The sequence below is a fragment of the Pipistrellus kuhlii genome, unplaced genomic scaffold (assembly GCF_014108245.1).
Source record: "Pipistrellus kuhlii isolate mPipKuh1 unplaced genomic scaffold, mPipKuh1.p scaffold_m20_p_3, whole genome shotgun sequence".
Taxonomy (NCBI): domain Eukaryota; kingdom Metazoa; phylum Chordata; class Mammalia; order Chiroptera; family Vespertilionidae; genus Pipistrellus; species Pipistrellus kuhlii.
In genome coordinates this window covers 59,261,484-59,274,149 of record NW_023425529.1, presented here as the reverse complement: position 1 = coordinate 59,274,149, position 12,666 = coordinate 59,261,484, and the positions used below count along the sequence as shown (strand labels likewise).

General features: G+C 43.4%; 1 protein-coding gene across 5 annotated transcripts in view; it reads left to right on the top strand.

Moving 5' to 3' along the window:
- PTPRB (protein tyrosine phosphatase receptor type B) overlaps positions 1 to 12,666 on the top strand; it is a 105,363-nt gene that overhangs the window by 19,288 nt on the left and 73,409 nt on the right. For 4 of the 5 annotated variants that reach the window (XR_004991617.2, XM_045588261.1, XM_045588260.1 and 1 more), the window contains exon 4: positions 4,404 to 4,680. Coding sequence is in view for 4 of the 5 variants with exons in the window: in XM_045588261.1 (XP_045444217.1) it covers positions 4,404 to 4,680 (277 nt within the window). In the remaining variant the exon portion in view is untranslated. Of the gene's footprint in view, positions 1 to 3,557; positions 4,047 to 4,403; positions 4,681 to 12,666 lie in introns of those variants that run through there. The other variant, XM_036459012.2, reaches the window with a different exon arrangement.

Sequence of the window (12,666 nt, the reverse complement as noted above, 5' to 3'; positions counted from 1 at the left end):
ACTACATTTTTATGTCACCAATTTACTTATTTGGCACATTCTAAAATTGTTTGAGATCTTCTAATTCACTGACATAGCTTCTTATTACCAGAGAGATCTCAGTGAAATTTAAAAGAACAAGAACAATAAACTATCATTACTCTCTTTAATATAAAATGACTAGAAGCCCAGTGCACTAATTCATCCATGGGTGAAGTCCCTCAGCCTGTACAATGATGGAGGCCTATCGGGTGGGGGGTAGAGGGTGACATGGAAAGTTGGCTATTGGAGTGCACTGACCACCAGGGGGCACCTCCTGCATTGAGCATCTGCCCCCTGGTTGTCAGTGCACATCATAGCAACTGGTTGACCCATCATTCTGGTCATTGGGTCATTATAGTTGCTTAGGCTTTTATATATATAGATGTCTGGTGCAAGGTTTTGGATGGGGCAGTGGTTGGTGAACTGTGGCTTGTGAGCCACATGTGGCTCCAGAGCCGCAGTTTGCTGTTCAGTTAACTAATGAGTTTGCTAACCACTGGGATAAGGGGATTGACAACCTAAGACTTTTATTTGGAACTTGAGTAGTTCTTTCTCACCAGCTAGAGCAGGAAGGCTTGTTAAGACAAACAAACAAACAAACAAACAAATAGAAAACAGATTATTTGGCCCACCTCAGCATTTCTGATTCCTCAGGGCTGGCAGAGACCTAGAGTTTATACTTCTAGCAAGTGCTCAGATGCTGCTGCTGCCACTCTGGAAACAATTGTCCTAAATTGTTCCTCACTCTCTTGCTCCTTCCCCTCCTGTAATCTTCCCTCCCACTCAGATCATCTTGCATCTCTTTCTCTTAAAAAATCAACCCTGTGATGTTTTTCTTCCTTTGCCCTTCCCTCCTTTTTTCCTCTCTTCTCTTTCCCATCTTCCCTTCCAAGATGATATCTGAGGCATCCAGATGGAATATGTTTAGAAGGACTTGTTCAGAGTATATATTCACATAACAATATTTACTGAGCAACTTACAAAGATTCATTTACTCATTTGTCCATTCATTCCACAAACATTTGTTGAGACTGTACTTTTATGCTAAGCTTTGTTCCAAAAGAACAAGACAAAAAAGACTCTGTCTTCAAGGAATTCCTCATATGCCCTGGGAAGGCAGATAGTGTCATTAATGCTCTCCATGAAACAAATGGGTTACTGAAATAGAAACGATAAAAGGACACTTTTTTCTTCTGAGGCCAGAAGGGCCTGGCCCCCTCGGTGTGTGTTTCAGCTGAGACCAGAGGTGGAAAGAAGGTAGCCACACAGAGCACCTGGGAAAGAGCGGTCCCAGAAGATGGAAGGGCAGGCACAAAGGCCTGGGGGCAGGAAAGAGTTGGCCCCATGGGGGTGTCTCCAAAACTGGAACCAGAGTCTGACAACTAACGCTCAATCAGCATTTGCTGAATAAACAGTGAATTATCAGACCTAGGCTGCTGAAGTGCGGAGAGCAAGCAGGACGGAGGCAAGAGATGGGCAGAGGTCAAGTCACACAGACAATTTCAGGTCAAGGGTGAGGTGTCTGAATTAACCAATCAACTTTACCAATCTGCTCTGTTCTTCTCTCATCCCCACAGCCTTCCCACCCCCAGCCCGAGCCCTGATCTAAATGAAATAGCTGTTCTCAAAGTGTGGCCCCTAGACCAGTCGTGTCATTTGACATCTATGTTCTTAATGTAAAATAAAGATAACAAGAAAACAACAGCAACAATAAAATGTTTGGGAAAACTTGTAGAATACAGGATCTACTTGATGAGAAGATTCCAAATCTGAGGAACAATTTATGAGAAAATTTTATAAGCCTCAGTGGAAAAGACAGGGATGAGCCATGGAAGGTGGGAAAGCACAACCTGTGTGAAGGATAAATTTTCAAAAGAGCAAAACAGCTGATTTGGGTGCAGTCTGTAACTAGGCTGCCTGACACTTGTACAGCAGCACCTTAGAGTTTGCAAAGGTGCTTTAACATATGTGATCTATTTGTTCTTCGTAATAGCTCTGGGAAATATTTAGAATAGGTACTATTCCAGCTTTACAGATGAGGAAAGCACATTGTCCTCTGAGCACAAAAAGAAAAAGATGTTGAAAAGCAAGAAAGCTGATAAAGGACCCCTGTAAAGGCCGGAGGCACCCTGTAGGCTCCAGTACCTGAGTGGGGGAGGGGAGTGCGGTTTCTGGTGGTGCAGAAAGGCATGCCAGGCTGGGAAAGCCCTTGAACTTGGGGGCAAATTATGGAGGGCAAAAGCACTGTTACAAGACAAATGACCTGAACGGTGAAATAGCAAAGATTCTGTTGTGTTTTTTTTTTCAAAAATACACACCTGCTTTAAGTTTGACCTTTGAGTGTTTGTTAACTCAAAGGAGATTTGAAATCTTTGGTCTGACTGCAGAGGAAAGCCCACAGAGTCTCTGAAGGAGTAAAAATTTCATGTTTTCATTAAGAGATTTAAACACACACACACACACACACACACACACACGTTTCCTAAAATATTTTAAATTATTTTTACTTTTTCCTGCGTTACTTCAAAGTAGAAAGCAGTCGATAGAGTAGCCAATAATATAGCTTTCTGTGTATATAATCTACTTGAAAAGAAGGGAATATGTCATTTTTTTCATTGAGTTAGCTCTTCTGATATGAAAATTAAAATGTGAAATCTCATCTCTTATGACTGCTATTAGAGATGGCACCCCACGAAGCATTCAAGCACTATAAGAGCTATTGCAATATTATGTTATTATCATCCGTTAATTGTACAATTAAACATTTTTGTTCTTTTGTTTTTGGAAGCTGCTGTAAAATCCATTTTCAGATACACAATCATTCAGATACCGAGGCAGTTGCTAAACAGCATGTAGTCAGTCCTGAAAAGTGAATGAATTTCTTTTTTCTTGTTATATGTGGGGGAGCTGAGCCATAATAGTATTTTCCACAAGCAAGAGTTTATACTTCTTCTATTCCTTGGACATTTATGGGTGAAATGGCTTTCACTAGTGGAGGAGCAGTGGTGAAACCGCTTTGCCTGTGGGTCGAACCATTGGCGGTGATATCTGTTCTTGGTTAGCACCAGTTGCATGGCATTTAGGGAGGACACAGACCTCTACCTAAGAGGAAGGGGAAAGGGGATGGCAGAAAGAAATAAAGGTCAAGTTGACAATGGGCAAGATCCTCTGGGGGTCTTTTTCTCTTGCTGGTGTCAGAAGGATGCGCACTGGAACACGTGAATGCTTTGAGGGGAGAAGGGCAGAAGCGCTCCAATAAAAGCCTTCGCCAGAGTGTCAGTGACCCCCGGACATTCTGTGGCGGTTCAGTTTCATCCTGGGAAAAAAGAGGCCCTGGAGAAAGCAGATGAGGAAGATAGGAAGGAAGACAGGGAGGGGGAGGCCCTGGGCGTGGAGGGAGGAAGGGGCAGGGGTCGGGGGCTGGAAAGTGAGAGGGAGCGAGTGCTGATCGTGGCTAAGGCGGCGACGTGGGGGACCACCGAGTGGGGGAAAGGGAAAGTCGAGGGGAGGGGAGGGGAGGCGAGGAGGAAGCAGCGCTCCTGGGATCCAGACGGGACCCCTCGCCTGGGACACCCCCCCGGGAGGTGGGGGCAGCTTGGCCCGCCCGGAGCGCCCTTGGCAGCCTCATGCGCTGGCTCCTCCGGGCTCCCTCCCTCGCCGGCGCATTGTTCCTTTGCCGGGAGACGAGGAAATTGCCTTTTGATTGCGGAAGTCCGCGGACGGGGCGCGGGGCGAGGCGGAGCGGGTCAGAATGGCAGCGTGGGAAGGGCGGCGCGCCGCCGGCCCCCGCCGCCTCCCGCGCCCGCAGCCCGCCCGGGCCGGCAGCCTCAGTCGCAGCCCCGGCGGCCGCCGCAGCCCTCGCGCCTCACCAGCCCCGAGGGGAGCGCCCTGAGCCCGCGGGGCGCCCCGAGCGCCGCAGCCCGTGGCTCCGCGCGGCCGTCGGCGGGAGCCTCGGCCCCTCCGCTGCCGCGATGCTGCGCCCGGACGCCGGGCTGGCGCTGTGCGCCGCGCTGAGCCTCCTGCAGGTGAGCGCACCGTCCCGCCAGCAGGACCAGCGCCCGCTCCCTCCGCTTTCGAGGCTCCTCCGTTCGGTTTTGGGGAGGGAGGTGGCCGGATTTTATGTCCCTTGGGAAGAAAGATCCTCCTTTGAGCCTCCAGCCAGACTGTCAAAGGGGAAAAAGGGGGGTGGGGGGCACTTTTTTCTCCTGTTGCTCCGAGGAAGGAGCAGCTGGGAGACCTGTGCCCTCCACCTCCCCGCAGGCGTTTTCTCTGCGGGGTGCGCCGAGGGATGCGCTGGGGCTGGGGCGCGGGGAGCCCGCGATGGGACTGTCCCCGGGCATCCCGGGCTGCGGGCTCAGCTGCTGTCTCTGGTTCCTTTGCAGACCGGACTAGGCGAGCCGGCGGGATGCAACTTCACCGTGACCGAGTCCAGGGTGTCCAGCCGGGCCGCGTCCCTCCGGTGGAGGACTTGGGGGCCGCCCTGTAACTTCAGCCTCGTCTACAGCAACGCCACGTCGTCGGGGTTCACGAGATGTCACCCCATGAGGAGAGACAACGACACCTATGAATGCAACCCCAAAGATTTGCAAGCGGGGACCGCCTATACCTTCAGGATTGTACCTCTGGATGGAGAAGAGAGAGCTGTGGTCTTGCAAACAGGTAAAAGGGGTGGCAGGTGCTGGTTGGATGGCTGGGCCACTCCGGGCTGAGGGCTCAGCTCTGCCTCATCCAGCTGGTGTTTCCTGAGTCCCAGGCTTACACATAAATAAGTAAATATAAAGGTAGGCAATGCCTGCGAAGATACATATCCTCAGGTCTGGTCTGAAGCAGTTTGGTCGGCTTGCAGAGACTTCCTTAGTGCTGAAAACAGCGGACTAGCGGCTTCTAGGAGAGAGCAAAGAGACACCTTGGGCTGAGGAGGAGTTTGTTAAAGTTGATGTGATTTTGAGCTTCCAGTCCATTAAATTGTCAAGCCCTGGAATAATTTTAAGCAAATGTTTTTAGAATAAATAATGGAAGTGCAATGATTGGGGATATGCCTTTCCTCAACTTAGTTTTATTTTTGGAACCAGGATCTAAAATCTTCAGGGGTAGAATAGAGCCATTCATAAGAGAATATTAGAAAACTGCCTTGAAACAAGGGTACGGAAATAGTTTTGTATTATGTAACTAAAGCTGTGTAGTGTCAGAGAACGTCCTAGAGTTACTCTGCACCTCAAGTCAGTTATTTTCTTTACACTTTTGGCACATCCTTCCATGCATATATGCATGCTAACTTTGTCTTTCCTGCCTCAGTTTGCTTATCTGTATAATAGGAGTGGTAGACTTGGTCATTTAGCTCCAAGTTCTTACCGAGTGCCAGCCACTCAGGTAGGGACTGTCATGCACCTTACCTCATCAATCCCCATGCTACCGCCAGATGTGTTCTAACTTCTCTAACGACTGTGATGTCTTATGACTTTGTTCGTCTTCCTTTTAACATTATCTTTATTTATTGCAACAGGAAAGACTTACTTTTATCTAGAAAACCAAATTTCACTGAAAATTACAGAAGTTAAATTTAGAAATGTGTTGTCCTTACTATTCTCTTTCACATGCAGCCTGAACAAAAATCACTTCTTCTGCTGTAATTCTTTAAAGAGATGTGAGAACTTTCCATTCTCAGGATTAGAAAATAAAACTGGGTACATGAAATTAGTCAAGCAAATATTAATTCTCTTATTTTTTTTTCAAAGAAAAGTTAAGAATGCCCAGTCACATCATTTGACTTACTTCAGATGAAACTTTTAGATAATTTCTGAGATCTGTAAGAACTTAAATTGGAAAGAAATACAACTTGTTAAACACTTAGTTGCATTTTTATATAGACTCAGAAAGACAGGAATCAACCACATAATTAGAATATTTCATAGAAGTTTAAGCAGCTTGGTTTCTAGTCATAAAGTTGTTGGTTTCTTGGTATGTGAGCATAGTTTTGTGAACACTCAGGTTGCTGATACTGTTAAATTTATGACAAAATTTCCAAATGTGTTCATTACATTTAATAAGATGTCTGTGTTGAATGGACCAGATGATCTTTAAAAACAGGTGAGCCTTTGGAAGCATATGGGAGAAAGGATGTAGACATTCATAAGCCAGAATTCAGTCATTTGACCCATAGGTTTTACTTTTTGGAAATGAATGATGAAAAAGGACATAGCGTGGGGGTTACTTGTTAGAATGCCCTTTCAACTTAATTATGCATGCAGGTGTTTCAAGTCCAGAGACATTTGTAACAAATATTTGAATTTTATTAGCTATGTTGAGTTTTTAAAAAAGACTTCATCAGCATCCAATGTGTGAGGTTATCATCATTTTCCCTAAGGAGTCACTTTTGCAGTACCACAGGCACACGTTTTATGCGCTCCATGATGAATAGGAAGAATGAAACTTGCAGCTGATGTTTGTATAATGATAATTTTTCACACTTATTTACATGATGGTATAACTCTTCTTAGATGGTTCTCCACATTGAACAAATAATTGTATTTAAGTAAACTTTTTTTTTTTAAACTTAAGATTTAAAATCAGGTATCAAGGAGGATATTTTTGGTTGGTTGTTTATTTTTTGTTAATGGTGCCATCTATATTTTAAGAATATATGTGAAATTTTCATTTAGTTAAGAGAAAGGACCAGTACTCCTCTATGTTAATTACAGAAATGAAATCTACAAATTATACTTCAGTGTAACAAAGCAGGACCAACTAGTGGTATATAATGCTAACTCTGAGATGTAACTTCAAAGAGAAAAGTCATTCAGAATGTGATGGGCTATCCTTCTGTCTGGTTGGTCCACAATAAAAGAGTGAGAGCAAGGCATGGCCTGGCTAGAAATGCAGCAGCTGCTTAGATTATCTCTGATCATTCCAAGTGTGATTTGTCTGATTGTTTTTCCTGATAATTTTCTAAAAGAACTAGTTATTTTGGTGTCATGTAGACATGACCTTAAAGATCAAATTTTTAACTAAATGAGAACTATTTCAGCAACAATCAATCTCCACTCTGGCTTTTTAAATCGCAACAGCAAAATTTGTGTACTCATATTCAGTCCAGCAAACATTTATTGAGCATGGATACCACAGTGACTAACACCAGGGAGTGATTGGTGAGTTTATAAAGATGATAAACAATACACGGTGCCCTTGCAGGGCTGTGCAGAGGTGAGAGAAGGTCACGATGAAGGTGGGGTCAGACCTTTGCTGCATCGTTCCCAGGTGAAGACCTTGCCCTGCCTCCTGAATGTATGGCGTGCTTTCATAACCACGGAGAAGTCATTGGGAAGGTCTCAGGTTTCTTCAGCCACTAAATCATCTCTGCAACAGCCATAAGAAGCTGAAAGCCAAATTACTAATGGTGATTTCATCAGAAGTCAGATGTGAAGATAGCTGATACTGGAGAACCCAGCACTTTTGCAACACTGTGTCCTCAGTTCAGAGCAGAAGCTGAGAACTGGTAGCCCTTAGGGACATGTAGGTGTCTGAATAATAGCTGTTTTATTTGATTCTCATAGTGTTTGTGAAGAGTTCAGTTTGTTTCACCAGCATTAAAAAGATGGAAAATATGCATAAAAACAGACGTATGGATTAAAATATTGGAAAATTTGGCAAAACGGTGCCATCAATATGCCTAGAACTTCCTAGAGCTGAGCTGTGGCTTCTCTCTTTTTAGATACCAATTCATTTGACCACTTCATATTTCCTTACCTGAATGCATCCTAAGGACATTTGAGTTTGTTTAAATAAAATTTTCTGGTTTTCTTAGAACTTTTGGGGGTTTTATCCTCCCATCAATAAGAATAAAAGGGCATCTACAATAGTACATGGTACATGTTCAATAAATATTGATTAAATGGATGGATGAGTTAATGAATAGATTGAGTTAGATCTATGCATGAATAGATAGATAGATGATAAATAAGTAAATATGAATGAAAGGAATGAATATTTTAGTGGGAAAATATACATATACCAAAAATACGGCCTATTCTCCTTGGGTTATGGGTAAGTTATAGAGCCCAGGGAAGTAGACTAGTGGTAAGGAACTTCACTTATAGGAAGAATATCTTAGTGCCATGGTTGGCAAACTGCGGCTCATGAGCCACATGCAGCTCTTTGGCCCTCTGAGTGTGGCTGTTCCAGAAAATACCACGGCCTGCGCGAGTCTCTTTTGAAGAAGTGGTGTTAGAAGAAGTTTAAGTTTTAAAAATCTGGCTCTCAAAAGAAATTTCAATCATTGTACTGTTGATAGTTGGCTTTGTTGACTAATGAGTTTGCTGACAACTGCCCTAACAATCTCATTTTAACTTTATTACCTCTTTAGAAGCTTTAACTCCAAATACAGTCACATTCTGAAGTATTGGGGGTTAGAGCTTCATCATATGCATTTTAGAGGTACACAATTCAGCCCATAACACTTCCATAGCTTTAAACATAGGCCATGATTTCTGTAAGCCTCGAAATCTCTTGCAGATCTTGTTATAAACGCATATTTTTGACTTCTACCCAACCTGTGATGAATTTAAAAAGAGTGGAGTCTAGGGTATTTGATTTTAAACAAATATCAAGGTGGATCAGTGCACACTGGAGTTCAAGAGCTATTGGCATAATTTTTCTATTTTTCAATGGCATCAAAATGTTGGTACCATTCCTCTTTATACATGGGCAAATCTGTATAGATAAACTAAATACTACACTGACCATATATTGTTTAATTTTATCCTCAGGACAGTTCTGTGGAGGGAGTATTATGAAGGCACGGGTTGCAGAGTGGTTTAGAGTTTAGTTCTGAAAGCTGCTGCCTCCATCACTTCCTAGACAAGTTGCCTTGGGAAGTTATTAACCGCCCCAAGCCTAATCTATAAAGTGGGGATAGTAATAAAAATATTGCCTACTTTTCGGGACCTGTTTGGCTCAGTAGATAGAGCATCGGCCTGCAGACTGAAGGGTCCCGGGTTCGATTCCGGTCAAGGACATGTACCTTGGTTGCGGGCACATCCCCAGTGGGGGGAAGGGGGTGCAGGAGGCAGCTGGTCGATGTTTCTCTCTCATCGACGTTTCTAACTCTCTGTCCCTCTCAATTTCTCTCTGTGTAAAATAAATAAAATATATTTTTAAAAAATATTGCCTACTTTATAGGATCTTTTGAGGTTTTAAGAGGTTCATATGTAAATTCTAGAATGGTTTTTGTCACATACTAAGTGTGTAGTAAGTTTACTATTATTATTTTCAGGTTGGAGATAAGATTGATATTCCCAAGAATTAACAGATCACGAATCCACACTGCTAATAGAGGATAGGCAAAGAACTTGAACCCCAGTTCACTGCATCCAATTCCAATTCTTTCCACTATTCTGCAAAATGGACATAATTCTTAAGCTGGTATTAATTCTTTCAAATTACTACATGACACTTTGTTATTACTTTCCAAGTTGACTTTTTAAGGTAAAAACATAGTACAAATAAGTCCGTGTGTGTGTGTGTGTGTGTGTGTGTGTGTGTGTGTAGCCTACACAAGGGTGGACTAATGATTAAATGTGTTAGAGTGTAAAGAAATTATAAGTTATTAGCAGTGGTTGATTTTCAGTTGCATTGAATTCTTGGTGATGGATGCCAGTATTCAGTGATCAGCTACTTGCAGGCTTTTTCAGGAGTTCTAAAGTCAAGCTGAGCTATCGATACATGTAGGGAATGAACCAACTTAGTGCTCTGAGCTTGATCTTCTTTTGTGTGCTTAGGAAGCTTTCTTCACTAGTCTGACTTCTGTTGGTGGGCATGGCATTCTGCAGGTTAGCAAAAAATAAATAAAGTCCAATTTGTCCAGACAGAATGAGAGGAGAACACAGAAAAATTGCTTCATTTTCCATCCCCAGGCACCAATGCTGACATCTTTTTTACCTTGTCAGAAAAGTCCACTGCCATTTACTGAGAGCCCAACATGTGTGAGGGCTGCGCTTACCTCTTTACCTCCGTTAACCTCTTAGCACTTAAACTCTGCAATGTATTGTGGGTCCCGTTTTATAGATAGGAAACTGAGCATCAGCAAAGGTAAGCAGCTTGCCTAAAGTCACCTTTGTAACGGACAGGGTTGGATTTGAAGCCAGGTTTTGTTTAATATCAAAGTTAGATGTTAATTGTCTGAGTAGACTGTAATGGCAGACCGTCTACTAATTACATATGTAGAGCCAAATATGATGACCTGGAAAATAAGGGGGCACGCTGCACTTAATGATAATGCAAATAATTGTCAAAACTGCTTAAATTTCCCTTTCAAGGTTGTTAAAACTTTGAAACTTCCTTCTTGCCTGAACTTCATTTCTAGAGTATTAAGGTGATAAATCAAATGCATGTTAATCCTGATATGCTGGTATAATATAAAATATCATCTTAAAAGATGTCAGGAAGCTGACTAGTATAATCAAACAGCAACAATCACAAAGTAAAAGAGATGTACTTAATTAACTGGAGACTGTGAGCAATCGCTTTTTTACTTTGTTCTTCTGTCGGGCGAAAGCCACAAACGATCCGTTGGTGCAGGTTTTCAAAACTGAGAAAATCTATTGTAAACTCTCAGATCTTACAGATAGGCTGCGGTGCTATTATGACTTCAAGAAGAGCATTTAGTATTAACCCGTGGGTTGCCTGCACTCTTGTGATAAGGTTGATTTTATTTCCAAAATGAATACTGTCATTTTGAACTCTAAACACGCTGGAAATTCCTATATCAAAAGGTATTTTAATAGCCATTCAAAAGAATTTTTTAAAAGAAAATAATGCTTTCATTATATGTATTAAGTGCAGGGTACCCCCTTATTTTCATTTCATTATATATGAGTTTCTCCCTCTTCCTGTAACATTAAAAAAAAAAGAAAGAAAAAGAATTAATTTTGAATCGGGACTTTAGCTACACTTAATCTTTTCCTCTGAGAACAGAAAAGTTGCATTGACATCAGGCCAGTTTACGGAATTTTAGAACTTCCAAATACTAGTAGATACACTGAAATCTGGCAGATGACTTTGGCAGCACTTTGCATAGGGTATTCCAGGTCTCTCTGACACTCAGAAGCACAAAGATGTTTTAAATTCATGGCTAATGATAAATCTTGATGTATTGTTTGAGATTAAATTATTGATTTATGGTTTTCAACAGTTCTTATATATAGTTTACTAGAGGCCTGGTGCAGGAAATTTGTGCAGGGGTCCCTCAGCCTGGCCTGCGCCCTCTCGCAATCTGGGACCCCTCACTTCTTATTGCCCACCTGCTTGCTGCTCCTAACAGCTCAGCTCGCTGCTCCTTAGCACCCCTGCTGAGATGGGAGAGGCTCCTGCCATGGCTGCTACACTTGCCAGCTGTGAGCTTGACTTCTGGCTGAGTGGTGCTCCCCCTTGTGGGAGCACACTGACCGCCAGGGGGCAGCTCCTGCATTGAGCATCTGCCCCCTGGTGGTCAGTGTGCATCATAGTGAGTGGTTGTTCTGATCATTCTGCCATAACAGTCCCTTAGGCTTTTATTATTTATATAGATAACTAGAGGCCTGGTGCACGAAATTTGTGCATTGGGGGGGAGGTCCCTCAACCCAGCCTGCACCTTCTCCAATCTGGGATCCCTCTCACAATACAGGACTGCCGGCTCCCAACTGCTCACCTGCCTGCCTTCCTAATTGCCCCTAACTGCTTTTGCCTGCCAGTCTGATCACCCCCTAACCATTTCCCTGCCAGCCTGATTGATGCCTAACTGCTCCCCTGCCAGCCTGATTGCCCCTAATTGCCTTCCCCTGCCAACCTGGTCACCCCTAACTGCCATTCCCTGAAGGTCTGGTCACCCCTAACTGCCCTCCCCTGCAGGCCTGATCCCCCACAACTGCTCTCTCCTGCAGGCCTGGGTTCCCCCAACTTCCCTTCCCTGCAGGCCTGGTCGCCCCCAACTTCCTTCCTCTGCTGGCCTGGTCACCCCTAACTGCCCTTACCTGCAGGCTTGATTTCCCCAAACTGCCCTCCCTTGCAGGCCTGGTCCCTCTCAACTGCCCTCCCCTGCTGGCCATCTTGTGGTGGCCATCTTTTGTCCACATGGGGGCAGCCATTTTTGACCACATGGGGGCAGCCATCTTGTCTGTTGGAGTGATGATCAATTTGCACATTACTCTTTTATTAGATAGGATACTTCACTGGTTACCATGTATAGAGTGTTGGGTGGAAAAAACAGAAAGACTATACTGCACACCTAAATATGCATTGATACCTCTAGCCATTGGCATAAATTACATAAGTTAAGTAGGTTTTCTAATTACATACAACTTATCATAAGTCCAGAAGATTACAGACATATAACTAAATTTCCAAATAGCATTTTAAAAATCTCCCCATTTATATATATTTACATATGAAATTAGCATCCTGGGTAAAAGTATCTAATTTGTTTCTAATAAAATATTGAAAACTTATTTTTTAATACAGCAGAGTTTTCATTGGGCTTAGCTTGAGATGTCTGAAAACTGACTTTGCTGCATGCATAGCAGTAGTGGACAGCTGCCAGCAAAGGCCTTTATCGCAGCGTAAATGGGGTTTTAAGTGTTTGTTTCCAGTGCAGGTTCTCGCAGCCCAGGCACTTCC